The 27990-nt window shown below is 31.6% G+C and overlaps 4 protein-coding genes across 11 annotated transcripts; 1 reads left to right on the top strand and 3 right to left on the bottom strand.

The window, feature by feature from the left end:
- Positions 1-328: 328 nt before the first annotated feature.
- LOC106649843 (huntingtin-interacting protein 1) lies at positions 329-7691 on the top strand. Of its 5 annotated transcripts, none has more exons than XM_014367499.2 (17): positions 329-981; positions 1317-1477; positions 1555-1618; positions 1692-2049; positions 2123-2184; positions 2252-2526; positions 2631-2818; positions 2893-3031; positions 3105-3192; positions 3297-3385; positions 3445-3648; positions 3720-3900; positions 3985-4272; positions 4397-4638; positions 4886-5139; positions 5222-5451; positions 5606-7691. In XM_014367499.2, exons 2-17 carry the CDS (start codon positions 1436-1438, stop codon positions 5764-5766), a joined length of 2865 nt encoding a protein of 954 aa, XP_014222985.1. In that variant the 5' UTR covers positions 329-981; positions 1317-1435; the 3' UTR covers positions 5767-7691. The 5 variants fall into 5 exon arrangements, with proteins under 5 accessions (XP_014222985.1, XP_023317583.1, XP_014222984.1 ...); XM_023461815.1 differs by having other exon boundaries at positions 330-981; positions 1416-1477; positions 5603-7691; XM_014367498.2 differs by having other exon boundaries at positions 331-981; positions 5603-7691.
- LOC106649844 (inositol hexakisphosphate kinase 1) lies at positions 6364-17417 on the bottom strand. Of its 4 annotated transcripts, none has more exons than XR_001339312.2 (8): positions 14854-17417; positions 14256-14382; positions 11385-11511; positions 11181-11260; positions 10920-11095; positions 10643-10848; positions 9550-10529; positions 6364-9482 (listed from the first exon to the last, which is right to left on the bottom strand). XR_001339312.2 is itself a non-coding variant. In XM_023461817.1 (8 exons), exons 4-8 carry the CDS (start codon positions 11504-11506, stop codon positions 9635-9637), a joined length of 1479 nt encoding a protein of 492 aa, XP_023317585.1. In that variant the 5' UTR covers positions 11507-11511; positions 12460-12599; positions 14256-14382; positions 14497-14801; the 3' UTR covers positions 6364-9634. The 4 variants fall into 4 exon arrangements, 3 of the variants coding, with proteins under 3 accessions (XP_023317585.1, XP_014222986.1, XP_014222988.1); XM_023461817.1 differs by lacking the exon at positions 14854-17417 and adding exons at positions 12460-12599; positions 14497-14801 and having other exon boundaries at positions 6364-10529; XM_014367500.2 differs by having other exon boundaries at positions 6364-10529.
- A 68-nt stretch (positions 17418-17485) lies between these two features.
- On the bottom strand, positions 17486-24963 carry LOC106649880 (E3 ubiquitin-protein ligase TRIM37-like). Its single transcript, XM_014367593.2, has 17 exons — positions 24188-24963; positions 23842-24107; positions 23556-23766; positions 23169-23485; positions 22883-23092; positions 22638-22817; positions 22454-22568; positions 22199-22371; positions 21897-22134; positions 21725-21824; positions 21556-21652; positions 21304-21475; positions 21030-21228; positions 20793-20958; positions 18567-18760; positions 17785-17851; positions 17486-17701 (listed from the first exon to the last, which is right to left on the bottom strand). The coding sequence occupies exons 1-17, from the start codon at positions 24299-24301 to the stop codon at positions 17680-17682; spliced, it is 2841 nt and encodes a 946-aa protein (XP_014223079.1). The 5' UTR covers positions 24302-24963; the 3' UTR covers positions 17486-17679.
- A 614-nt stretch (positions 24964-25577) lies between these two features.
- Positions 25578-27990, bottom strand: LOC106649881 (vacuolar fusion protein CCZ1 homolog). The gene is made up of 10 exons (XM_014367594.2): positions 27677-27990; positions 27521-27618; positions 27361-27454; positions 27074-27289; positions 26840-27015; positions 26621-26764; positions 26401-26537; positions 26065-26323; positions 25865-25992; positions 25578-25796 (listed from the first exon to the last, which is right to left on the bottom strand). The coding sequence occupies exons 1-10, from the start codon at positions 27746-27748 to the stop codon at positions 25744-25746; spliced, it is 1377 nt and encodes a 458-aa protein (XP_014223080.1). The 5' UTR covers positions 27749-27990; the 3' UTR covers positions 25578-25743.

Below are 27990 nucleotides of genomic sequence, written 5' to 3'. Positions count from 1 at the left end.
GGTAGATATATTTCAAAAATCGTGTTACAAAAGGTTCGTGTCAGATTTTGATCTATTATTATATAGATGAAATTATTATCAGTCAGTTAAAGCGCCTGCGAGTGGACAACCCACAATCGTTTCATCTGCAAATATGGTTCGACTCGGGCATTGATGACAGGCTCATTATCGCTGAGCTTCTGATTGCGCTTTTACACAATTTTTGCTTTAAAATACGACGGGAATAAATGATTGATCTGCATGCGCCAGTCATAAATCGCTGATCGTTTGGGTATAAAAGCCGCAGTTGAGAGCCGATATAGTATTCTTAAAGTGGTAATTGAAATGATGTCGAAAAAAATGTTGTCCCGCTATTCGTCAATATTATACTTAAATATTGTAAGTAATTGGATCAATTTCCAAGAGGCCGGTAAAAGGCAGTGCTGCATTTGCAATAGTATTCGATCGCCCGTGCGGTCAGCGCCTCGACTCTGCGGCACGTAGGTGTTGTGCTGCTTATAAAAGCGGTATCAATTATATATACACATAATGCATGACTCGTATCGTACGCGAGCACTTCCGTACTAGCGCAGTTCTTTCTGCAATCTGTTGGGCCGCAATGGTAAATGTGTTCGGAGTCGGCTCAGCGCTCGGTCTTTGCTGCTCGCTGCCTGCACACATTGAATCAGCCAGCTCGGGCTACTTACACAGACGTTGCTCTGTCCATTGATCATTTAGCTCCCCGTAACAGTCGGTGAAATCCTTTAGGCCGCTCAGTGTATACGCTATTTAATCATAATAATCATAATACCGCGTACGAAACGTCGTCGTTCGTGTTCTTCGCTCGAGTATTGTTTGTTGAAAATTGACCAAGAAAAATGTGTAATCGTCGAGCAATCGACAATACTGTTTGTATATGACTTGTGTTTATTTGCCTCAAATACGATACAATGAAAAATGCGCTGCTTTCATTTGAGACAAGATAACTTTTGAAAGTTCCAAGTGAGTGACACCCATCTATACATGTACAAGTTCCTCTTAATGTTGTTATCTCGCTTTTTCCATTTTGCTTAGTATAAGTCTTGAATTATTTCTAAACTGTTTGACAATTTCATAAAAATGTATCACTTATTAAAAGTTGATGAACAATTTTTAGCTCTTAACTTATAATTAACTTTTACTTCAATATTTTCTGCAAATTATGTTTTCAATTGAAACAATTATTTACTAAACCTATGTGTGTTGTTGTTTGACACTAATCTCATTTATTTTAGACTCATTTTTTTGCAGCATTATTATGAAAATTGTACATACTTTTCAAGTATTTTTTATTGCAGAGACTAAAAAGTCCACTCTACATGCAGTATCACTAATGCTGAAAAATGGAATAAAAGATTGTACTTAAATTACTGTACTTATTCTTGAATAATTTTTAGTTACAAGTCACAACGCAAAAATGTCTGTTTTTCCATTTAATGAAAAACAAATTCAACAATTGGTAAGTTTATTGTATTTTGTAGAATTATTCATTTGCTCTGTGTTTTCATATCTAACTTCATCTAAACATTTTTTTAGAGCACCAGCATTGCCAAAGCTGTAAATCCTTCAGAAACTCGAGTTAAAGAAAAACATGTGCGCAGTATCCTTTATATTAATATGAGTTTATATTTTACAAACATTTAATATTGTTCCTTAACGTAAAATAATTATAGTTGCAATCATTGGTACGTATAAAGAGAAAGGTGCTACAATATTTTGGACATACATTTTACGCCAGCAGTTACAAGAACATAGAATTGTGGCATGGAAATTTTGTCATGTTTTACACAAAGTTTTAAGAGAAGGACACCCCAGAGTCATAAATGACTCACAACGCCATAGAGGAAAATTAGAGGATATCGGTAAACTCTGGCAGCATTTGAAAGATGAATATGGACGGTTAATACACTTATATATAAAGTTACTCATAACAAAATTAGATTTTCATAGACGTAACCCACGAATGCCTGGTAATCTTCAAGTTACTAGTGAAGAACTTGAGGCAATAGGTGAAAATGATATAAATATTTAGTAAGTACTAATATCCTACTATTCTTTTTTTCAACTTACAATGGACTTATTTACTTTTAATAATAATTGATAGTTTTCAAATGACTGTTGAGATGTTTGATTATATGGATGATATTATAAATCTGCAACAAGCTGGTAAATATTATATTATAAAGAATATTAATCTTAAAAAAAATTTTAAATTATAATTTAATATTTTTAGTCTTTGGTTCGCTTGTCCTACCACGCTCTAATTCAATGACGCCATGTGGACAATGTAGACTTGCTCCTCTAATACCTTGCGTTCAAGATGCATCAAAATTGTATGATTATTGTGTAAAAATGTTATTTAAACTTCACAGTGCGCTACCAGCTGATACTTTAACAGGTCACAGAGAGAGATTTCTTAAACAGTTTCGAGATTTGAAAGATTTTTACAATACTGTGATGCATATGCATTATTTCAAGCATTTAATTACCATACCATCATTACCAGATGTAAGAACTTTATATAATATTTTGAACTAATAATTAATAGAATTTTAAAATAATGAATATTTAATAGACATTTAATTTTCATTCAAATTAAAAATTTTTTTTAGAATCCACCAAATTTTTTGATACAATCAGAGTTGAGAACTTATGTAACTCCTGTGGTAATTTTACCCCCTGAAGAGCCTATTGACACTGAAGGTACTTTAATAGATACATCAGATACTTCATCACTGGCAGGAGATCAAAATGGTTCAACTAACAATGGGTCTATATCACCAGATGCTTTAGTGGAACGGTCAGTATATTTTCAAATATGATGTTGAGCTTGAATTTTGAAAAGATTAAAAGATATTAATTTAAAATATTCAGGGATAATCTGATCAAACATTTTCATCAAGAAAATGCCAGACAACGACAAGAGTTACAACATTTGATGACTGAAAATCAACAAGTAGTAGGAGATTTAAGAAGTCGCATACTGGAATTAGAGGCAATTCTTTCAACAAAAGTATGTATAAGGATAACAAGAAGTGGAGATTTTCAATAGTATTCTTAATACTATATTGAAATTGTTTGTGTAGGGTAATGAAATGTTACAAGAGAAGAAAAATGCTGAAAATTTTGAAAAACAAAAAGAAGAAATGATGATTCAACTCAAGTCAGCTGAAGGTATAATTGTTTTAATAAATATAAATTATCAATTAAAATACTATATTAACTTCAAAGTAATATATTTTCAATATAAAGTACTTGATGTTTATGTTAAATTTCAGATAGGGGAAAACTACTGGAGGAAAAATTCGAAAAATTAAAAATTATATATACCAAATTGCGTGAAGAACATATTACATTAATAAGAAAAGTATGTGTTAAAAAAATAAACAATTTTAATTCAATTATTACCTAATTACTTATTTCTAGAAAGCTGATGTAGATAAACTTCTTGGAAGTACAACATTAAAATTAGACCAGTCTAATAGAAAAGTTCTAGAAGTTGAACAATCCTTAGAGGAACTAAAACAAGGCCAAGTTTCCGTTGAACAAGAAGCACAAAGAGTTTCTCAGGCGAGAACAGACTTGGAAAAAGTTAGGAAAGAATTTGATGAAGTTAAAAGTGAAAATTTGGTAAATTTTAAATATATTATCCATCCATTTGTTGTAGATGAAACTTTTATTTTTTGTTCTTCATATTTTAGAGCCTTTTATCAAAAATAGATTTTATGACTTCTCAAAAAGCCGCTGCTGAAGGAGATTTACAAGATTTGACTTCTCAAAAAGAAGAGTTAGAAATGAAAATCGTAACATTAAAAACAGAATCCGAACGTTCTCTAATTCAAGCAAGAGCTGATTCTGAATCATTAATGAAAGAATTACTTTGTATGTAAATCTATCAAAATGCTTAAAAAATTAATCAGATTTATTTTATATAATATATAATAAATTTTATATAATTTATTATAGTAAAGTGTCTCATGGAAGCCGAGGCAATTTTACAAAACGTTATGCATGTTATTGATAATCCTGCTGTATCAGCGGTCACTTGTACTCTCGAATATCTTGGAAGTCTAGTAAAACCAACTGACGAAGCATTAATTGAACTAAACTCTACATATAGAAACTTCATAAATAATCAACTGCTAAGAAAAGAAATTATCCATAGTGCAATCCATACTGCATATACTCTTGCCACTTATATAATGTTGGTTAAATTTACATCAAATACTTCAAAAGATATTAGTATTGGAGATCGTAAGTTTTTCTAGTTTTGTACTTGCATATGTGAATAAAAATGCTCTAATATTTCATTAAATGTTTATGAAATTTAATTTAAATCTTAAACTTTTAAATAAAACTTATAAGATTGATTTTTTAGGATTAACGGATGAGTGTAAACAACTTGGATCACAAGGCTTAATTATGTTCACTTACATGAAAGAAACATCACCATCAACAGAAGAACAAATAAAATTTGTCAGAAAACAATTAGCAAAAATTGCAGAACTATCTGACACTTTACTGGAGACTCAAGGTAATGCTGAAGTAATCGGCGATCTAGTAGAAGATGAATTGATGAGCATGGATAAGGCTATCGAAGAAGCTGCTTTGAAAATTCAGGTATGCAATACCCCATACGTGATTAAACAAGAAGCTTTACTAGTTTATGCTAAAAAATTCATCAATATCAAAAGGAAATTGCTTAGTTTCTAACTCACAGAAAAAATACTTAAATATCTATAAAAGAATATAAAATAAATTCGTTTAAAAATCTCGTATCGTTGTGCTAACATGCTAAGAGACTTAAAATGCCTTCATTAGTGAAAAATCAATATAGATAATTTTAAAATTATACTTTTTTTTTCAGGAAATGTTAGATAGATCTCGCGCTGCTGACTCTGGAGTTAAATTGGAGGTCAATGGAAAAATTTTAGATTCATGCACAGAATTAATGAAAAGCATTAGAAATTTGGTGAAAAAATCCAGATCTTTACAAATGGAAATAGTAGCCCAAGGAAAAGGGACAGCTTCAGCTACAGAATTTTATAAAAGAAATCATCAATGGTCAGAGGGTTTAATTTCAGCAGCTAAAGCTATAGCAATGGGAGCTAATTTTTTACTGTATGTAAATCAAAAATTTACTGAAATTGTATTATTATCTTGCAGAATGTTGAGTTTAAATTACAATTTTTATTTTTTTCAGAGAAGCTGCTGATAAGGTAGTGTCTGGTAATGGAAAATTTGAACAACTTGTTGTAGCTTCTCAAGGTATTGCAGCTTCAACTGCCCAACTGGTTGTTGCTAGTAGAGTTAAAGCTGAAAGAAACAGTACAAACCTAAATGCATTATCAGAAGCTTCTCGATTGGTTACACAAGCAACAGGAAGTGTTGTTGCAACTGCTAAGAGTTGTAATCAACTTATTGAAGATAATGGTAAAGTTCAATACCCTCGAATATTTCTTAAATTAGTAAAATTCACGAAATTTAAGAATTGATCAATAATTTCATAAGAAAAATGTTGTAGAAACTGATATATATCAAAATACTTCTCAAAAATACTCATTATTAAAATATTTTTTTACAGAAGATATGGATTTTTCTGGATTAAGTTTGCATCAAGCCAAGAGGCTAGAAATGGAAGCCCAGGTGAGGGTTCTAGAACTGGAACAAGCTTTGGAATCCGAAAGATTGAAATTATCGGCTTTACGAAGACACCATTACCAAATGGCTGGTGAATATGAAAGTTAGGTGCATATTCAAATATTTTTTAATTATCGATATACATTATTACCCACTACTTAAGACATTTTTCTTTTTGTATCAACCAAATTTGTGGTTTTTCGATTATTTCTATTGAAAAGTGGGTTCTCATTATTTTTTGGAGCCTTTACAATCAACAAATTGACAGTTAAATTAGAATCAAATTATGAATATGTTATAAATAATTTGTACAACTCTCACTATTTTTATAAAAATGACGCACTGCGGTTTTCCTCTTTGGATAATTTTGTGGATTGACCTCCAATTTTTATTTTTCTGAACGCACTCTTATCAATTCCCGTGATTCTTAAATAACTGTTATATAGAATTGACAGTAGAATATAAAATGTCATTCGATCGGTTACCTGCTATATGAAATCTTAGCACACTTGATTTACCTATGACAAAGATTATAACTTTCTTATGCAAAAATACTTTTTTGTAAAAAAGATATATAACAAAATATTGAGTGAAAAATATAGACTTGTGGATGTGTTCAATACAAATCTTCGAACCGATTGTGCTACAAAATATTAAAATATCTATTTTTAAAAGCTTACGAAAATATCGATGTATAAAACCTAATTGTTGTTATCCTCAAGATTATTTATTTTTGCATATTTTGATAAAAATTAGTATATACATATTTTGATAGTGTATTTGTGTCGCGATGAATTAGTTCTAAACATTTAAACCGACGATTTTTGACTTTTCAAAAACAAATTTAGATGTTTGAACCCTGTAATGATGGCTCATGGTGATTATAAATAAGTCTTTGCTTTATCTAAAACAAATATTTATTTGACTGCACATCACAAATTATACATTCTATTAGTTTAGAATAAAGAGTTAGTACTTGCAATATCTTTTTAATAGTGTTTTTAAAGTTACTTATTTCAAAGGAGTGCCTTTCATGTCATTTGAAACTGAACAAAAGTGCTATTAGCGTTTTCGCAACCTAATTTTTGAATGCATAAAAAAATTAAATCGAATTATAAGAAAAGTTGAACGAATTCCGAACGTGTATTTTCACAAAGTACATTTACAAATACTAAATATATATACTATTATATATAACTAATTTATAGTAAAAAAGTTCTACTTATAACTTTTTTCAATGATTTTTCACGGAGCCGTCAACGAAAAATGTATAGTACGAGTCTCAGAGAACATAACATTATAAAGTTTTCACTTTGACTACAGCATCTTTTTGATAAATCTTCGTATTAATAATTATGTGAACTAAAATGTATCAATCAATAGTAATTTAGTAAACAAACCAATTTTATTATTTCAATCTATTTTATAATTGATTATACAGTATAACAATATATACATACTGTTTGTGTTGTGAATGTGTTTATATTTATTGTTTCATTTTGACTTAAAAATTAATTTTATGCAGAATCATCTACCAAGCCCAATAGTTCAACATAAACTTAATTTGTATATATAGTTTTGATAAATAATGCACTGAAATTTTTGAGTTGAAGAACTGTTTCTCGAGATAGTGTAAAATTTGATAATTTGAGTATAAGAAATGATTTGAGGGTATCTCGAGTAAGGGTATTTACACAGATTTTTGCTTTTTTATCTATATAAAATATTCCAGAATTTTAATTTATATTTATCCTTTATTAAGAATAATAGATCTATTTACAACTACTATTTTCAGTTTAAATACAAGTTACACTAAAGCAACATCGTCTTTCATATATATAATATATATATGTTTTTTAATTATTAAACATATGTTCAATTCCTTGGAAGAACTAGATAATACAATCGTTTTAGACCTACAAATGCTTAAAATCATGGCGGCAGGAACTGGATTATAATTAAATATGTACACCAAATTCTGTTTGTTCAGTTTTAAAATTATAAAAATGATCGTGAATGATTGTTGAAACATTTTCTACGTTTAATTCATTAACTGTGTTTCGTAAAAATATTTTAAATTCAAAATCTAGAGCTACGAAACATTATCATTGCAATTTTATGTAAATATTTTCATCTTATATTATTTTATCACATTCAGTACCGATTATAGATTTTTACTCGAATTATTTAAAGTATCAGCTTATAACATTTGTTATTATTTTTTCTAATAATTTATGTTGATGAAGGTAAATGTGTTCTCGTAAATCTGACATTTTGAGTTGTAAAAATAGTTTCTTTCATACTATCATAGTCGCAAGTCGAACGAAATATTTACTTTCTGCTGTAAGATTTACGAAGTAGTATACTACGTACTCGAACCACAAAAAAGCCCCAAGGCACGTATAATTACACGCAAGGACGCTTATTTGGACTCGGCGATTTTACATACCAAAACTGATTTACTGTGAGCTGAGGAGACAAATCCTTATGTATGATAGAGGATCCTCTCGGAAAGTTCTCTCGCAACTTTGAGATTACAACGTTGATTTATCTCGTCAGACCAAGCCTCACCCGCCACCGATCGGTAATAGAAAATAGCCGAATCTCGTAAACAAAGCTGACTTATATCAGTAAGCTGTAATGAAGGTGAGGCATGTAAAATCACCCTAGCCAAAGGGAAGTGTAATTAGCGGTCAAAGCTAATTAACGAGTGCTTAAGGTATTGTTATTAGGCGATCTAAGTACGTATTGTACTAAGTTCGTGCTGATTATTTTAGCTTTCGACGAAGATATACATTTTTGGGCTTAAATTTCGGTTGAAATAGACACTTTTCTAAAAAGTCAATGAAAATAATATTTACAATAAAGGAAGTAAAAAATAATATTTTACATCACGCGTATACATATGCGATGTAAGACTTATTTAAATGTACATCCTAAGGTACTTAATTCACTATAATCACGAAGCAAAGAATGATCCATTTTCCATGACAACATAACTGTCACAACAATAAAAAATAAAAGTGCGCTAATAGAACCATGGTTGATCTTTTACCTATTTTTTGCTACTAACACTGTATTTTCATCACATCTAATTTTATGGACTTTTACTTTTATTACAGATTCAATAACAAACACATTCATACTTTAATTAAAAATTACAATAGACACTAGAATGCCTACTTTTTCCTGTAATTGGGTTTATGCACCAAATTATTATGAATGTTAGTAGAGTAATTTTTCCCAGCAGTTTTATTGCAGGAGAAAACATTTGATTATTGTGAAATAATGTACTTGGCAATATTTAATTATTGTGAATGTGTAATTCAACACCATATACTTTTGGCAGGAACCTTTTCATCATTGTTTCTAGCTTTGCATTAGGATATTTTTGTGTTGCATATACCCATTCAAAGATTTTCTCTGAAGAATTTAATAATTTTGTTTCAATCGTTAGACAATGTCGCAAACGCATGCGTAAGGCATCGTCGGCATTTTCCCATCTACTAGAATAGTAAGTCTTCGTTTTTATTTTGAACATAATAGTTCAAAACTAGCCGTTGACAACATTGAGGATTTTAATATACATAGGCCTCATTGAGAAATTTGATTGATAAATTAATTTAGCTAAAGAAAAATTGCATAGTTTCAAACTATAGAAAACTAATCAAATTTCCATTTGACAATTTCAGCCTGATAATTTATAATTTATCAATTTTTAGATATTTCCTTCGGCATTCACGGCTCTCAGTATTCGTATCCAATATACATGTGCTACCATCAATTATTCCCAACAATTTTGAGTCGACTTGAGTCGATATAATCTAAAAATATAAAACACATCATTTACGGGAATGAATCAAAATTGACTGCGTAACTAATTATGTTCACCTTTTAGAGACTAGTTTGATCGCCAACAAGCCTCATACACAAAAATACAATTATCGTGAGCGTTTACCGGAGATGTATAAAAAAATTAGCCTTCATTGAGTATCTCCAGTAACAGGCGCTTAAGGCTGTCAAGCCCAGTAAGAAAACCACAATCCGGACCCTGATGAAGGGTAGCATTGGAACAGCTGGCTGCTGAAGTACTATGACCATGCGAAAAAGACGTGTGAGCAAAATCGATTATGCGCACATCGACTAGAGAGTCGTCTAAAGTACTTTTCTGCCCAATATTAGCAGTAGCAGATGTGCTTGAAGTGACTTTGACTTTTAATCGTTTTGAAATACTGGTACAAACGTCATCTTCATCGTCGTCATCATCATCATCTTCTTCTTCATCGTCATCGTCATTGCCATGCTCATTTTTTTGAACGGGCCTATGATGTCTACAATGAAGCTGCAATTTCTGATTATGCTTTAATCCAGTACGTTCAGATAGTCGACTGATATCAAGATCAGAACTCGTATCTTCGGAGTTGATGACCAACCCGTGTCGCGAACCACCGCAGCAAAATTCGTCGCCACTTGCGCCATGACTACTGTTACTGCTACTACTGCTACTACTGCTACTGCTGTTGCTGTTGCCATAAAGCATCCAGTTATCCGTGTGATGGTGGCTCAGGTGATCCGACATAATACCGTGCACAGAATGATGGTCCATGAATACGGTCTCCTCGTTAACAGGATAAAATCCAAGGGGATTTTTAGCACCACGGGCTGCTGCCTCACCGAAGCCCCGGTGCAAGGTAGCTTGACTAACTTCTTCGTGGCTGGACAAATTGTAGTCCGCCGAGCTGTTGCTGGTGTCTGCGTCGTAACAGCAGTGATCCGAGTGCGTTACCAAAGGCTCAGCTACTCCCAGCGATGTGTCGTGATGCTCCGTGTACGCGTCTACTTGGTAGCCTTCGTACACCACTAATAAAGAGCTGCAAATATCTTTTATAAATGCATTTTCAAATATACAAATTAAATATTAAGTACGTAGAGGAAATGAAAAAATAAAATAAATGGACGAACGTAAAAGTTTTAATAAACGCACCAGGAATAAAACCGGTAACTGCTTTGTCTTTCGATAGCACGGCGCAATTGTTCTAGTTTTGTTATGACTTTTTCAATTATAGAAGTTCTCAAAGAATAGCCATTGTGAAAAAATCTGTAAAGCGCTGCTTTGAAACCTTCCTCGTTTAGTTCTCTGCCGTAATATTTATCTCGTTTTATATAGTGATCCGTGTCTGCTTGATAAACCTGCCAAAGAAAATTATTGCTTATTTTAGTTAATGAAATATTGTTTTCGAGATAATTCAGTAAATTCGTACCTGCATTCCACACAAACGTACTCCTAGCGAAGCCGAGGTACTTGCAGCGCACTTGGCTATCTGCTTGCTTCGTTTTTCGGCTGTTGCATCGTCGCCGTGCTGCCTCGTCCCCATTTTCAGGTCCAATATGCAGGGTTGTGAATAACATGACGTTATATTTTCTAGTAATAGGAAATCTGCAAAGCAAAAGAAAAACACATTTGCATACGATCATATTAAATAACTAGGTCTCATGTGAATAATAACAACGTAGGCACATACATTGTTTATTTGCCGTTAAATCCAAATGCATTGATGATTTTGAAACATCTATCGAACTGTTTTTCCGATGAATTTTCATTCTGAACAATAATAAAAGAGCATGATCTAAGTTCGATACATTTTTTATTTTGTATTAAAAGAATATAATTAATACGATTATTGTTGAATCATAAGAAATTGTGGCAAGTTATTAATGACGCATACCTCAAAACATCGTCTCGTTTTCGTTTTGTAGAGGATTTACCGCTGTGTCTTATTTCTTGATCTCTGAAGTTTGGACTGTAGCGCTTTTCCAACTTGACTTCACCGCTGTTGGACGCCTGCATAATTCCTGCAACAATGCATTGAATAAGTAAGAGCATGCGCAGATTTTTAAGATTCAATGAGTACAGTGTAGTGTTATACTGTATATCATTATAAATGTATATTCAAGTTGCAATCAACAACTTCTAAATCGCAGCCAACAATTCATACAACTTGATAACTTTATATTTCGTTTAAATAGCGACAATAGTTACTGTTTTTCATTTTAATTGTAATTATTCTTTATCGGAATTATGTATAAATCCTGAAATTCAGACAGAATGTTCTGCGAAATTGTTACACAAAATGAAGTGATTTTAACTACAACAAAAATGTGATTATTATTTTAAAGTTATAATTTTATGATTAGTTGTATTTAATAAAATTCAATTAGAATAAGACATCGTAGAAACAAAAGATCGGTTTTAAACGCCTACTCAAAAAACTAACAGTTACTGATTTTCATTTGTGATTTAGATTTTGAAAAATATCAATGTAGTTGTTTAATTCCTTGATGAAGAAAAATTTTTCTAGTTTCATGTAATGGAATTCGAAAGAATTGTGTATATTCACGATATTAAAAAAGTAATTAGATTATTTCATTTAATTGATATTTTTAATCAATTTTTTTTTTACAAATGAAATAAACATTAAAAACGGACAATTTTCTATTGTCATCAATTCATGTAACAATTTCTAAAACAATTTTGACTGAAACCACACAATTTTAGATCTGTATAATAGTTACATATTACTATTATACGTGTTTGATAAATTTAGGGTTAATCTGTATAATAAACAGTAAATTAATATTATTAATAACAAAAATAATATTATGGTAACTAATACTTTTTCCTGGATAAAGAAAAATTCTGAGTATGAGAGAGACAGACAGATAATAATGTAAGTCATATATTCGAGAAGCTTTCGCCCCCGAAGCGGAATATATATTGATGATCAGCAACAAAATACAAACCCCGAGCACTGGCCAAGGAGAAGCAAATGGAATGTGTTCAGGGCACTAGTGAGTCTGCGAGCAAGCCATGCCTCGTTTCCTAGACACGTATCCTTGTGACAAATTGGCTCTGGGGTTACTTGAAAGAAAACGTAGTATTTCTAGACAATCATGAAACATCAAGCGCGATTTGATGTATTTTCATTGTTCATCGTCGTCATCGTCATCATCATAATTACCGGTTATAATAAATAAAAAAAATTGTTTACCCAAGTCTTATCCTACAAGCGCAAATTTCAGTTTACTTAAATTCAAATTACTGTCATGGTATTTATGTACCTAGTCTTGCCTCTTCCAGAAATACTATTTTTTTGTTTTGCATAGTATGTAACGAATGATTTTAACAGGTCAAAAAAATCATTTTCTAATTTCAATGGTACGGTAACGTAACTAATTTGGAATTATATTGAAACTGTCGTCGTCTCAATTTTAATTTGTTAAGCGAATTTTTACTAAACGTTCCCGACATTCAAACATTGAATGAAACAATGAATAATACCAAAATAATACTTTATATTTAACATTTCCAACAAGTTAGAACAAAAAATTGCATTAAATTATAATTATTGACGTGAAAGGTATTTTACAGTTTACATTAATGCAAAAAGTATTATTTTTATGGCAGTATGTTTATTAATACTCTTATGGTTATCTCTTATATTTTTTCGCATTAGTAGATTACGCAATGAATGCGAAAAGTAAGTGTTTTCATGAGCGTAACATTTGTCGTCATTACTACGCTCCGGCCCGACAGAAGCACGAATTGAAACATCTACTCTTCGCACTCATTGTTTATATTATTTTTAATCGTGTGGAAAGTTCGTATTTCTTGGTCTATTATATCATTTGAACAAGCTACAGCCACATCTTCGGGATCTTTCTTTTACTTTCAAAGCTTAATGCAGATCTCGAAAAGTGAACTTTCTACACTGTTTCAAAATATTCCTGTCTTCTACGTAAAAAAAAAAGAAACTTCGTTAATATAGGCGTTTGAAAAAACACTCGAAGAAAATATAAAATTTACAACGATATACAATTATAAATTTATTGAAAAAATATAAAATTTAAAGTTTTATTTAATTTGCAAAAAATATTTTTACTGAAATATGGAAAGACGCAGTAGCAACAAAATTAAATCTTTAAAACAGTTTGATAACCTGCTAACGCCGGGAACGCAACGATTTTAGTACTTTTTTTAGCCTTTAATAACTAGTTCAGCTTATTCTAATTTGAACTCATAATTAGTTTTCGATTTTCATAAAAACACTCCACCAACGTTCTTAGTTTCAAATTATATTTCATAAAATCGTAATAATTTTTTCTAATTAAAAAAGAAAACAAAAAAAAAGTAGTAAACATGTTACGTTACATGACACCAAAACAATTTACGTACGCACCGAAGCATGCCTCATCACACTCAAACATGAAAAATAAGAAAAATATTTATAGTTGAATCGAATAAAAAAAGTATGAAAAAGTTACCGATAACAGTTGAAATTTTAATGAGTAAATGGCAGGACTTGTATTTTAAATAAAGTCTCATGGGTTTCTGTCCTTACTTAAGGGTCATGATTATGCACTTACGCGGTACCAGTCAATGATACACATCACATTAAAAGATAAACTTGTATCAAAGATAATATATTATTTATATAAAATGTTTATAAATATGATTGAATGTGTTACCATAAGTGTTTAAAAATCGACGTGTTAAACAAGAGCTCGATTAGAATATGATGTAAGATAGTAAAGCTTACCTTTAAATTTAGGGACAAACATTTGTATATCTTGCGGAATGTTCCTATAAAAGTCGAGTTCCCTGCAGTTCAACGGCTTGCAGATAGTATTCTGGTTGAGCAGCAGAAGACGAGTATGACCTCCGACCTAGTCGTGCAGAAACAAAGAGTCGAGCGTGAATAAGGATAGTCAGTGGTAACGTATAGGTACACTGCAACTGATAGCCAAACGTCGATCCGTCAAATTTAATTCATCATATACCTGCAGATTCACTTTTGCTTGCAATACTTTACTCAACCATCGTCTCAAGCTTTCGAATTTCTTTCGAGCGGCTGTGACAGCAGTGATCACATGTGCTAGATGTATAATAAGTACTTAAAACCACAACACTGACCGATTACCGAGACAACAGCTGTAGGCTACTACGATGCGCGAGCAGACGACAGATGCAAAAAACAGCGAGAAAGAGAGATATAAATTAAAGAACTTGTAACCTTTAATGTTATTAAACAAGCTCGCTGTAAGTGAAAAAAGATCTGGATTCGGTAACGTCGCGTTGGTCAATCTAGGTATTACACGAGCATGAAAAAGGGCATAAATTAAACGGAACCAACTAACCTGGTTACTGAGCGGATGAAGTGCGACTTCCTCATCGAGGTCTTTGTGGCTGGACGTGGAGGTGGAAGAATGCGTCGTTGCTGAGGCTGAAGATGTAGCGGGTCTGCCGTGGCAGTGCTTATCGGGCTCTCCCATGCCCCAGGTAATTGTTGTCGCGCGTACCATACCCCGTTTACACAGAGTAGAGAAATATCAGGTGTGGCGGCTATGTTGTGCTCTTGGTCGGGGCGAGCAGGAACTGTTGAACGTTACGGGCCAGCCACCCTGGCACTCGGTGTCAGCTCGGTGTCTCAGGGGGAGGCCCAGTTGCGCCCTCGAATCCCGATGCAAGCCGCGGCAGATCGTTGGCTGCAGCGTAGCCTTGGCTGCGCGTCCGACGACGTATAAGGACGAAAAGTCTCGGCCGAGCGGCCCTCGCAACAGAGAAAGAGGGGGGCAAAAGGGAGAGTGAGAGTAAACGAGCCAGCCGAGCGCAGCAGGAGTAACTACTCAACTCCGATCGAGGCACACACCAAAACGAAAGGATCTCAGATTTGTTTTGGTCGTCGGCTGCGATCGATTGTTTTGCTGCTGCTGTCGATGCACACTGATATGGGACGCTCGTAGTCTCGAGGCTGCTCGTGCAGAAGCTCGTGATAAGCGTGCGTGGACTGGTCTAGCTTCTCTGGCTTACACCTATACACACAGTGGTATATACGTACGTACACACATGCACGCGCTCGCACGCGGGCCTATATATCGTGCGCGACGATGCACGATCAAGGCGACAAAAAAGAAGGCGAAAAATCAGCACGCGTGCACGAACGTGTATCGGGCACACTCGACTAGAGCAGAGTTGCTGCACACGCACAAAAGCGCAGCGCGCAGACAATATTGCAATTTAATCGCTCTGCTCTGTGTGCCTATACGTGCGAGGTGCGCGTTGCGTGGAATCGCACAACGCAGACTGCCCGATCGAGCAGTTTCCAGCGGTCTATATGCGTCTTTCACAAACCATATATGATATTGCGAATTATATACGACGCAGCAGTAGCAACAACTGTCGACGCTTGACACATGAGTTGTCTGCTGCTACTGCTGTTGCTTTCTCTGCTCTGCTCCGACGGGACTTGCGCGATTGCGATTATGTATTGGCCAGATACGAGACGCAGACGAGTCCGACGCGCAGAGTTTCGATTCGCAACGACTCGCCAGTGAGCCAGTGAGCCTCCACACTTTCGTAGCTATATTGTTAGTATAGTCGTGACTCGTTATTCGACGACTCGGCTTGAAACTCCGAAAGTAAATTGCTGCTGCTACTGCTTCTGCGCTTCCAACTGCTAACTCGAAAGTCTAATCTACCAAGTGGTGGCACACAAATATTAAATAGCCCAATAAATTGCAACTTCGGTCTCTCGCCTATTCGCGTACACAACGCTCAATTTTTATGCATGTGCCTACACACTTGTAGTTGTATTATGTCGTTATTTACCCACCAAGTGAGGCAGGATGAATGCTGTTACAATTTATAATGCTAGGCTCATACTTCACACACGTATAGCCAAGAAAATTGTTCACTTAGATAATTTTACCATCTATATTGATATCGATTTTTTACTAATGTAATGGGTCTTGGGTACGAATCGTTCGGGTCAGTTGTCCTCCATCATTGTTAAGGTGTTATTAACTGAAGTGACTCTTTGTTGCTCTGTCATTTTATGCAAATTCCTGGCACTTTTTTCGTCCGTATTCAAACGGAACTCCGTTTTACCATGTCAAACGTAATAGGCAAAGGCTCGTAGCTCTTCTCAGCTCTTATAAGCATACACTTCTTTATTATTTCCAGCTAGCTCTTGGGTATGTGGGCTCCGAGGATTATGTCATTCAGGCGCGTGGACTATGACTCCTCGAGAGCCGAGCTCATAACTAATTATAGTAACATGTATGCAGTGGTACCTATATTATGTGTACATACATACGCGATGGTTACAGGTGCACCTCGACAAAACACTCGTTAGTAGTGGCTTTGCGATACTTGCGTCAACTGTCATAAAGTCGCCTGGATTGGTCGAATTAGCCTCTACTTGAATCGTACTTACGTGCAGCAGCTATTGAAATTTGTATAGTCGGCCTATCGTATTGTACGTTCTCAGCATGGACTTGCTGAGCAGCGTGCACGCTTTGTTGTGCCAATTCGGATCTCGCCGTCGCATGCATACAACCGACTCATCGGACTTCTTTACCGTAATGTACTGATTCGATTGACTGCATGCACGCGAACTATATATAGCTCGCACAAAGTACGCAGATGTATGCTGCATACTTATGGCCTGGATCGGGCGAATTTCGCTCAACTTTACGAGCCGTAAGCGCCATCTATAACTATCATGCTTCGCGTCGATTTAAATGATAAATAATTTTGCACCCGCATAAAACGGTAACGATGATATAACAATGATTTACATTCACTTTTGAAGAAATAAGAATATAATCCAAGACTTTTACTGAGCCCCGTCAATTTCGAATAAGAAAATATTTTTGCGATTCCATGGCTCAGAATCTGAATGGTCGATGGATTGTTTTGACGAACAATTTTCCCGAAGTAACTAAAGAAAAAGTATAACGAGGCAATTTTTATAAATAATTTATAGAATTTCAACCATTTAATTATTTATTTATGTATAACCATTTCACAATGTATAGAATTAAAACAAAAACAAATGTGAAGTCAATCAATTACACGGATACTAAGTAAAATTACTGCAAAGCAGTACCAAAAAACTTCGAGGGTGTACAATATCATCTTGAAAATTTAAAAATTTTCTGTCTTGGCATATTGCTAGAAGATCAATTTTTTCTATTGGGTGTTCTGTAAAGAAGATATTGCCATTGTTCTTGTAAAAAGTAGTGAAAAATTAATTGAAAATTTTAAAATTCAACATGCCAACTTACATCTCAGTTGAAGTAGACGTATTGCTGTCAGATGATCCGGGTAATTCAAAGTCAATGAAATTTTCACCTAAAAATTAATTTTTACAGTTTTTTATTATTTTGGAAAACAAATTTTAGAGGCTCTTGGAACTTAATAACGAAACACCCTATTTAGAAGAACCTCCGAGATAATTAAAAAAATCACTTTCTTTTTTATCAATAAATAATCTTTGCGATTTTTTATCTCAAAAAGGCGGCTTTATCAAAAAAATGCTCGAAACTTTTAAGTCTAATAATCAGTCAAAAGATACGTCAGTATTTTCTTTAAATTTTTAAAAGCTTTTATCATTCTTTTACAGAGTCAGCCACTGTAGAAAGCGCGTCAAATTTGGATCTTAACGATAGAGATTTCTAAACATTTTTGTTCCTTTTTTGAATGAAAAATCGCAACGATTTTTAGTAGAAAATAAAATCATTTTCAAAATGTTCCATCATTTAATCAAATTATGCACTGAGGGCTTTTTTATTAACATTAGGAGGCTAAAAAATTTTTTGGTAAAGAACTGTACAACTGTGATGCAAAGGTTGGAAGGTATCCTCGTAAGTAAAACGAAGGGATGAAATTACAATAAACTTTTTGATTGGAAAATAAACAATTAAATTGAAAACTAAATTTGATTTGTAAAAAAAATCAAGGTCAATACGAGATTTAAAATATTTAAGTCCTTCAGTCGTTTCACACAATAATCCCACCCTCATTTTTCATTCTGTTAATATATAATATTTATAAAAGTATTACTCACCAGTATTTTGCGTGAGAGATGACAAAATCCAGGCATAATTATTTGAACTTTGATTGCAGTTCATTGTCAAATTAGAGTCAGAAGTAGTTTCAATATTTTCCTCGTGAATTGTAGAACTATTATCATCAAATTCTGATAATCTTCCAAGATTCTCGGCATTAGAAGTTGATTGTTTATTAAAATATGGATTTGATCTAAAAATTATCAAATGATATTATTCAATAATTTTATTCATAGAATAAATATCGATAGAATAAATATTATATAAAGACACTTGCAAAAAATTAATATTTTTTTTTTTTAATTTCACAAGTAAAACACGATATTATTTATTTTAAAATAATACCTATTAGATAAATCTATTAGAAATACTTTCACAGAAACATTAGACCCAGGGTAAAATAAAAAATGATAGAAGGTTTCGAATACATTTTACAAATACACAGTCAAAATTGTGGGAAATGTTTTTAAAAAATGTTGAAGTTAGCTTTCGATACTTTCGATTACGACACAATTACTTCAATAAAATTTTTTAAAAAAATTAAAATTCGGTGAATACTTTAACAATTGTTTTTGAGAGGTTGGTATTGGAATAATTTATAGTTTCATCACTAAAAGGTAAATGTAGTTATAATATTATATTACAGCCTTAGGTGGAAAAAACGGAGAAGTCTCAGAGCACTTATAATTAGTAGACCGAGACAAAGACGAGGCCGATAAAAGGTGCTGGAGCCTTTTTTTGCTGCCTAGACTAGTATGATATTTTTTCGTTTAATGCAACAACCTATTTAAGTCGATATGGAAAAAATTTTTATAATATTAACATAAGAATTGAATCAGGTATTTTTCAAAAAAAAAACCCTAAATAATCAATCGACCATAAGTATGCGATTGTACCAATAACTAGATACGATCTAATATTTGACCACTTTTATTCAAGTCATGTAAAAATTTGGAGAGGTTTTAAAAGGATTCCAATAATATATTCTAGTTAATTATTATACAATGTACTTTTTGCCAAGTTTTTTTTAATAATGTAATATAATATATAATATCAAAAAACGGTCGCGTATTAGCGCAAAGTGATATTTCTTACGACCAATTATATTTAAAATCACGGAGTTTATTTTTGTCCGAAATTCTTTGCAATTCATGCAAATCTGGGGGTATTCTTCAAGTTTCTCATGATTTTACAAAAAATTATTGAGTACTAGATAGTCCGGACGTTAGAAGGATTTTTGTATCCTAATGACTCGGATCAGTATAAGTGATAGTTTTGGATGAATTTGGTACCGCTGAATTCGAAATATAACGCTATTTTTACGACAAGCGATCAGATAAATAATTATCAAAAAATTAAATATTTATAAGTCTTTCATCAGTGGTGTGCAGTTATTTTAAATGCTTGATTTTATAAGTTTGTAGTGTTATTATTTTAAGTTATTCTCGTAAAAAAATTTTTGAAAAATCATCAATAGTACAATATAATTATAAATTTGGTTAAAAAAAAAGAAAATATAAGTTGTTTCTAATATTTATGCCTGTATCTACTTTCCTAGTGAAGATAGAACATTTTTTAAGTTCTTTGAGTTGTTTTAAGTTCTGTTTGTAAAGAAGAAAAAAAATTGAACTATTTCAATGCGTACATTTTTACGAAGCATAATGTAGTGTATACAAGGAGAACGTGGCACGGTAGTTGGTTTACTTGGCAGATAGAGCGCGACTCGCGCTCCTCGATTTAATTATTAATAATATCATAATATTGTAGAAAATAACTTCAAATTGGACAGAAATCTGTGAGTAGATATTTAAAAGAGATACATTAGTTTAAAGCGCAAAGCCGAGAATTCACTTTATACTGAGATCGATCTTCGTTAAAGGTCGAAACCGCTCCTAGTGGTGAACTTAAAAAAATCATTTTCTAAATCTCTAGGTTTGGCACCAACACTCTATGAACCCATCATAATATTCATTTAAAAGAAAAATGTTTGAATAGCGGTAAATTTGAGATAAAAATTTGTGTCTCAAACTACTAAATGAATAACAGCAAATTTGAAAAATTATGAAAAATATCATGAACATTTCATAATAAAAGTATTAATATTTTATCATACGAAAAAAATATTTTAAAGTTAAAAAATTTGATCTTACATCTACCCCAAAAATGAAACATAATAGGGAATAATTACTGCAATCATCAAAGTAAGTTTAAAATAAATATTTTACCTTTCATCGGGCAAATCATAGGAGTTCACATTATCCGGTAATAGTTGCATACTTCTCAGTAATTCGTCGAGAGATTCGCTTTTTTTTAAAGAATTTCTAGTATCGCAATTATGTGATGGCAAATTTGAAGAGTTATTCCTTTGATTTGATTTATTATCTAAAGTAACTGAAAAATAAAAATATTCATATACTTGGAGTCACCTACTTTTTGCATTGAAATAATAAACTATAACTCACGAGTTGGTACTCTTAAATCGGGTATTTGCATTGAATTTAATTCTTGATCAACATTATTTTTATCACTTTTTATCGAAGTTGATCGAGTAGTAGGCTGAAATTCGGATTCTTCAATGGATTTGTTAGAGATACTATGTCGATCATTACTTGAATGTGAATCTTCGTGGTCTTGAGGAGATAAACTCCAATTAAAAGGCATCTATCCACACAAAATATATTTTTACATGAAACATTTTAAGTGCAAATTATACCGTTTTTTATGATAAAATCTTACTGCATTAGTGTACTGCATGTCAAGTGATTCAATTGAATCACAATCAGAATATCTCAGAATAGGATATTGTGGGTTTAGAAGTTCATGAGTTCTTCGACTTTGCAAAGTTGTTCTACCTTGCATTTGCATCACATGATGAAATTCATTCTCTAATCCATCGAGATTCCTTGCTCTTAAAAAAATATGTACAAATAAAAATTTTATTTCACTGGTAGCAATTTAATCATTAAAAAATAAAAAATGTTGTGGCACCTATTTTCATTTTCTGGCATCCTAAAATTTTCTTTAACATTAAAGTTGTGCTCACTTTGTAACCATGGCATTCTTGAAGATTCTATATCATTTTCACCTGTTTTAAGTAATAAAAAGGACATTTTAAAATATTCTTAATCATAGTATTTATTATAAACCAAAGTCTAACCAGACATGGCTTCATTTTCAATATCTTTTTCATCAGCAGAATTATTATGCAGTGAAGTTACATTTATGTTGGCTGTTGCATTTTCCTCCTCACTTATTTCCTATAAGAAATTATAAAATTATAATTTTTACAAAATATTGAACAAAATTGCAAATGAAAATTATTTATTTACATCACAGTCACTACTGCTGCAGCTGGAGGGAGCATTATCTTCCAAGTTGGAAGCTTGGTTAGATGAATTGATAGATTTAATGCATTGATTATTTAAAGATTCTGTTATACTCCCATTATTTATATCTGATTTTTTGATTTTATAATCAACAAATTCTTCCAGTGTAAATGATCCAAAGTTATTTGTTACTTCATTATTCATTTTCAATTCATTATTGATTTTAGTTTCTGGTATTGTTCTGAAATATCACATAATAGGAATTTATAATACTTGGGATGAGTAGAAAGCAAAATAAAATTTACCTAGGCAAATTTGTATATGTAAATTTCAGTGGACACATGTTATGTTCTCCAATTGCTGATTCATTTAATTGTTTTGGCTGATCAAATACTGAAGCTGTTGAAGAGTTTGAACTCTCTAATGAAGAGTTCCTGTGACTTCTTATTGATTTTTGAATAAGTTCTGTGCTCAATTTCTATAAAAGTGAAAAGGAAATTTTTTCATTCATTAAATATGAAATTACAGAAGCAAAAATGTGTGTTATTAAAAAAACTAACTTGTTTAAGATCATCAATTTGTGTTTTGTATTGATTTTGAATTGTCAATAACTGATTTATGTACCACTGTTGATCCCGACATTTTTGATAAAAATTAGGAGGGCGAACCTGAAACCTAAAAATTATTCAATAATTATAATCATGAATTATTGATTTAATAGAATTAAAAACTTTAACTCCATACTTCAAAATCAATGTATCTTGTTCTGTATTTAAATAACCTTCAGGGCCAAGTGAATCTAATTTAAAAAATCTGTTGTAACCCCAACATTCTCCTACATCAAACTCAGAGGCAAATTCTCTTATAATATTTTTGTTTGATTCTGGAGAACCTTGATAAACCATTTCAACTCTATACTCATACCTGTAAAAAAAAATCTTAATAATAGTTATTTTTGTTACCAGAATGATTTTTAAAACTAAACATACTTGGAAGTTTCAGGTAAACCAGCGCTTAACTCTAGAAATACAGATAAGAAATTTCCTCTAACTGCCCCATTACCATCAGGATAAACTTTTAGCCTCCAGCATAGTCCATTAACATGTAGTGGAGAAGAATAAACAGGATCTGCTTTTATTTGAAGTTTAGAGAAATTTCGAATAATAAATGTTCCGTTATCAAATTCTGGCACAATTTCACTAAATTCAAAAGTATTAACTCAATTAATCTATAAAAAAAAGTTTTAATAAAAACAAAAATTAGTGGTGAAAATACCTAGGAAAATCAGATGGCACAGTTGCTGTCACAAAGCTAATCATTGGCTTTTGATGAGATTGATTTATTATATGTATTATTTCTGCACTCTGTGAAATCAGTTCAGACTTTGTGCTGGAATTTAACTGCTGATCAATGTTCTTTAAAAGAGCCTCTAATTCTTCAGTTTCATGTGATAATACATTTTTTTGACCCGTTAAAGTAGAAAGTTTTGCTTTTAGTTGTGAATCTAAACGGGCTATTATTAGCTCAACTGCATTTCTAATTTCTCTTACTTTTTCATCTTTTGCTGTTCTAATAGATTTAACATTTCTTTCCTGAGTAGCATAAGGTTGTATTAATTTAACGTTATAATTATCAGTTCAAAAATCAAGGATAGAAACTTACTACTTCTTGGATTTGCATATTCAACTCCAGTGACCTACGTTTTAATAGAGCTATTCCAGCTTTTATCTGAGATAAATGACGCTCGTGTATGTCATCTAATGGTTTGAAAGTATGTCCAGAATGTTTACATCCCCATAAAGCACATTGATGACACATAGACGTCATACAAGTCAAGCAATAAACAGATAACTTTTCATGGTGAGTCAAACATCTAAATAAAATCATTAATTGTACTATAGAATATTGTTTATAAAAATGTTTTTCAAATTTTTAAAAAATTTCTTACTGATCCTTTTTAGAGTCTTTGAATTTTGAATTACTATTACCAATAAACTGCAGAGTATCAAGTTGTTGGGTTACTTCTTCAACCCATCGACAATTAACTAAATCATTAAGATGTAGAGGTGATCGACAGTGAGGACATTGAGGTCTTTGCTCGGTAATCCAGCGTTTTATGCAAACGAAACAACACAATTTACTACAATGAGGACACAAGTGAGCATCTCTCAATTTTTCCATACAAATAAAACAACGGAAAACTTCAGTCAACGTCTGAAATAATTATAGATAATTTATTAAAGAAAATTAAAAAAAAACCATTATTTTTGCAATTTATAATAGGGTTAACAAACCTCGACACTACTATCATCAGCATTTTTTGCTATTGTCACAGATTCCCTTTTAGACATGACGACTTGCTTTGAATGTTCATCAATTGTGTCAACAATTACGAACGGATTTTTCATTTTGTTAGTGTAATGAATCGTATAAGCTTCATTTGATGAAGTATTATTCTTCAATTGAGGATCATCAGTCTCTTGGTATCAAAGCTACATCACACAATAATCGTCATAATAAAAATTGTAGGTTTTTGTCACCAAAGTAACGATTTGATGATTTATTTAAAATTAAAAATAGCAAATCCTCGGGTCTCAAATGGTGATACAAGATTAAAATATTTATATTTACATAGGAACATAGAATTAAGACGTATACACATTACACACAACAGACGTACTCAGAGTTCGCGCTCAGCTGCTCTGCTGATTGGGCGTCTGTAATGGTGCATAGGACATTGGACAAACAAACATAGCAAATTATGATGAGTGTATTTTATACGGATTCATCTTAGCGCATAACACGATAAAATGATTTAATTTATATGCATATAATACGATTCCTTACAGTAATTTAATTTCGTACAAAAATTGTCGAATTCAACCTATCTTTTCGATAATCATGGAATAGAAGCGTCGTCAGAATTCAAAAACAACTTCAAATTCAGTTGACATGATCGAGCCGGCCCGTTCGCCTAGCTTACTTGCCATTGGTAGAGATTAGTAGCAACCTTTCAAACATTCACCTTACAAGTTTCAATATTAATCGCGAGACCACGAGATAAGTTGCAAATGATTAAACGAAGTTGTCTAATTTTACATGTAAGGGTGTGCAAAATTAAATTATTTTTTCATGAATATATCAAGTTAATTACGAGAATCATCAGAAAATTCCTAAAAATTACTTATGAGATAATTTAAGTAACGAATGTCGGTCGGTTATGCTTTTTCAATGGAACCAAGAATCGCAGATTTTTTTTCAGATTTTGGTAAAAAATATATCAGCATTAGTTTAATACATATTTATTGTAAATCATACTGCCATTAATCCTACTTTATTTTTTTGTAATCGCAGCATTGCTGAATGACTATAACATATTAACTCAGGGTTCAGAGATTGATATTTTTACACATTTTAATGGTACCTCATTGAAAAATAATTTATATTATTTTTAAAAAAGTCTACACTTTTTTATCCAGTATTAATAGGAATTAATATTGATTTTAGGAATTATATTAAATGAACTTAATGAAAACTAATTTTCATGTTATATAATGTTGGTAGAAAATATTTTTGTATACCTTTTATATTTAAAAAAGTGTATTTAAAAGGAAGCAACATTTAGTTTATAAAGAAATATTATATTTGAATACTATCAATAATTTAAAAAAATATGTACAATTATTTTGGTGTATGTAATATAACATAATTTACAGTTGTCTCATAGCTCTTGAAGAATATGATTGTCTGCATACATTTTCTTTCCAAGAGACTTTATAATATCTTTTATATACTTATTGAATAAAAATTGAAATAGTTTTAATTTGATACAAAATGAGCATATTATAATTTAATGAAAGAAGATACTCTTCAGGTGCTGCTCGCATAATCTCTTAACTTCTTCTGCAATCAAAGCAAACAATAAAAATCAAAAGATTTCTATATATTTTTTATTTTTAAAATTATATTACCATCAATTTCAATGATATTCGCATTTTTATTCTGCATAACAACATAAAATTCTCTCAAGTTGGATAACTTTCCTACTATCCAATAATCACTCATTGTTTTTATAATTATTTCACTGGTTTCATTTAATCTTGATGAAAATTTTTTCAATATTAGTATTTTTTATTAAGAATTGCATATGAACTTGATATGAACTTTTTACCTTTGCGAGTCAAAATTTATATCTGTAATGATTCTTAGAACCTCCGGTGTTGCATTAGTAAATAAAAAGCGCCTATTGTCGCCATGCATTGTACTTTTGTAAGCTAAATTTAATTTATTGAAATATAAATATTTGGTACCAGAATCTGTAGCCATTATTGCATGTTTAGAGCACTCTTCTGCTACTTCATTGACTAATGAAGTCAACTGAACTCCCAGAAATGCATCTAGGCTAGAGTAAAACAACGAATTGATCTTGTCTAAAACAGATAAAATCAAGCATCAAAAATCTAAAAAATATTTTAGCAAAACAATTTTAATTTAGAGAATAGCTTACTATTTACAAATAAACATACTGTTGCACTCAAAGTACGGTAAACTATTAAATATAATTGTGTAGGTTTTATCGAATGATAAATGAATACTTTAGGTAACTTTTTCACATCATTAACACTCGATGGCCCAGTAATGAATCTGTGAAAAAATTAAAATGCAAGTTTCTATTAGAATTGTATTTGTAATACGTTTATTAAAATTTGTATGATATTTAAACTTACTTTCCATAATGTGAGGTTGTAAATGGAGATATAGAATGGTTAGGCATTGATCCTCCTTCTAATTCTTTTTCTAAATAGTCTGGCAAAAGTGTATTGACTAAATAACTATAAACAACTTGCATACTTTCTGGTTCTAAGCCACTCCTTAAATTTATATTTACTATTCAGCATTTTATAAAAACAAATATTTTCAAATAAAAAAACTAAAATATCAATTACCAAACAAGTTGATCATTGTACAAAAAAGCTGTATACTGAATTTGTGGAAAAGTAGATTCAAGAAGATTCATGAAACATTGAACACGTAAAAAAGTGACTTTATCTAAAGGCAAAAATTGAAGTCCTTGAAAAACATCCACAATATCACAGTTATTCAGTTTTAGAGATGACAAATACTGCAAAATAATCATTTTCATTTATCAAATAAAGTTTACATCAAATGAAGAAACTTACTCTAGAATAAAAATGATCTAATTTGTGTCTAAGTAATGTGACAGATCCATAATCAGGTTCATTTAGTATGGTATTGAATGATCCCATAAATAATCGAAAAATATTATACATCTGCTTAGTGATAGATTGGCAAGTACTATTGAGAACTTCATCACTTTGATATTCCATATATTCATTACCATCTTTCTCTTTAGTAATATATGGTACTCCAATAATCTAAAGTCAAGTAAGAATTTAAAATGAAATTATTTTTTACTATTCAAATATTAAAAGCTTTTAAATTTTACCATAACCATCCAAAAATTTGGCTCTGGTTGATAATAAATTTGTCGAGTCTTATGGGTATGACAATAGTCACATGTTTGTCCAGGATTAAAAGACCTTTAAAGAAAATAATAAATATTTAAATGTCAGAATTAATCATTTCTATTACTAAATTCATCTTACTCAGTAAATTTAATTATTGCTTCAGTCAGTCCGATATTTCTTATTTGAGAATCAATATCCGTTTTTGGTGGATGATAATATAAAATTTTATTCTTTTCCTAAAAATGAATTATTTAAGTCAATCATTGACTGCGTTAGGTAGTTAATCAGACATACCTCTCCTTCTTTCTTAGCATAAGTGCTGTTAAAAATGTAAAAATGTTCTAAAGTAACTTCTGACTTTGACATTGTCACTTTTTTTTATTATAAACGAGAGGAGGATGATGAAAATCAAGGATAAAATCGAAAGTACACGAATGCTTACAAAATGTGAATTAACTATTATAATACAAGATATGTTAAAACATACGATGGACGAGATACAAATGATGCATGGTGTCGCCACCTGCAGTTGCAAAAATTTGACATTTCAAAAACGAATGCAGGTGTTCACATAAATGCAATCACGACATCCGACTAAACTCCCTACC

Source organism: Trichogramma pretiosum, unplaced genomic scaffold, assembly GCF_000599845.2.
Source record: "Trichogramma pretiosum strain Unisexual culture from Peru unplaced genomic scaffold, Tpre_2.0 scaffold12, whole genome shotgun sequence".
Classification (NCBI taxonomy): domain Eukaryota; kingdom Metazoa; phylum Arthropoda; class Insecta; order Hymenoptera; family Trichogrammatidae; genus Trichogramma; species Trichogramma pretiosum.
Note: the sequence above shows the minus strand (reverse complement) of the source record. Positions and strands in the feature narration are given on the sequence as shown.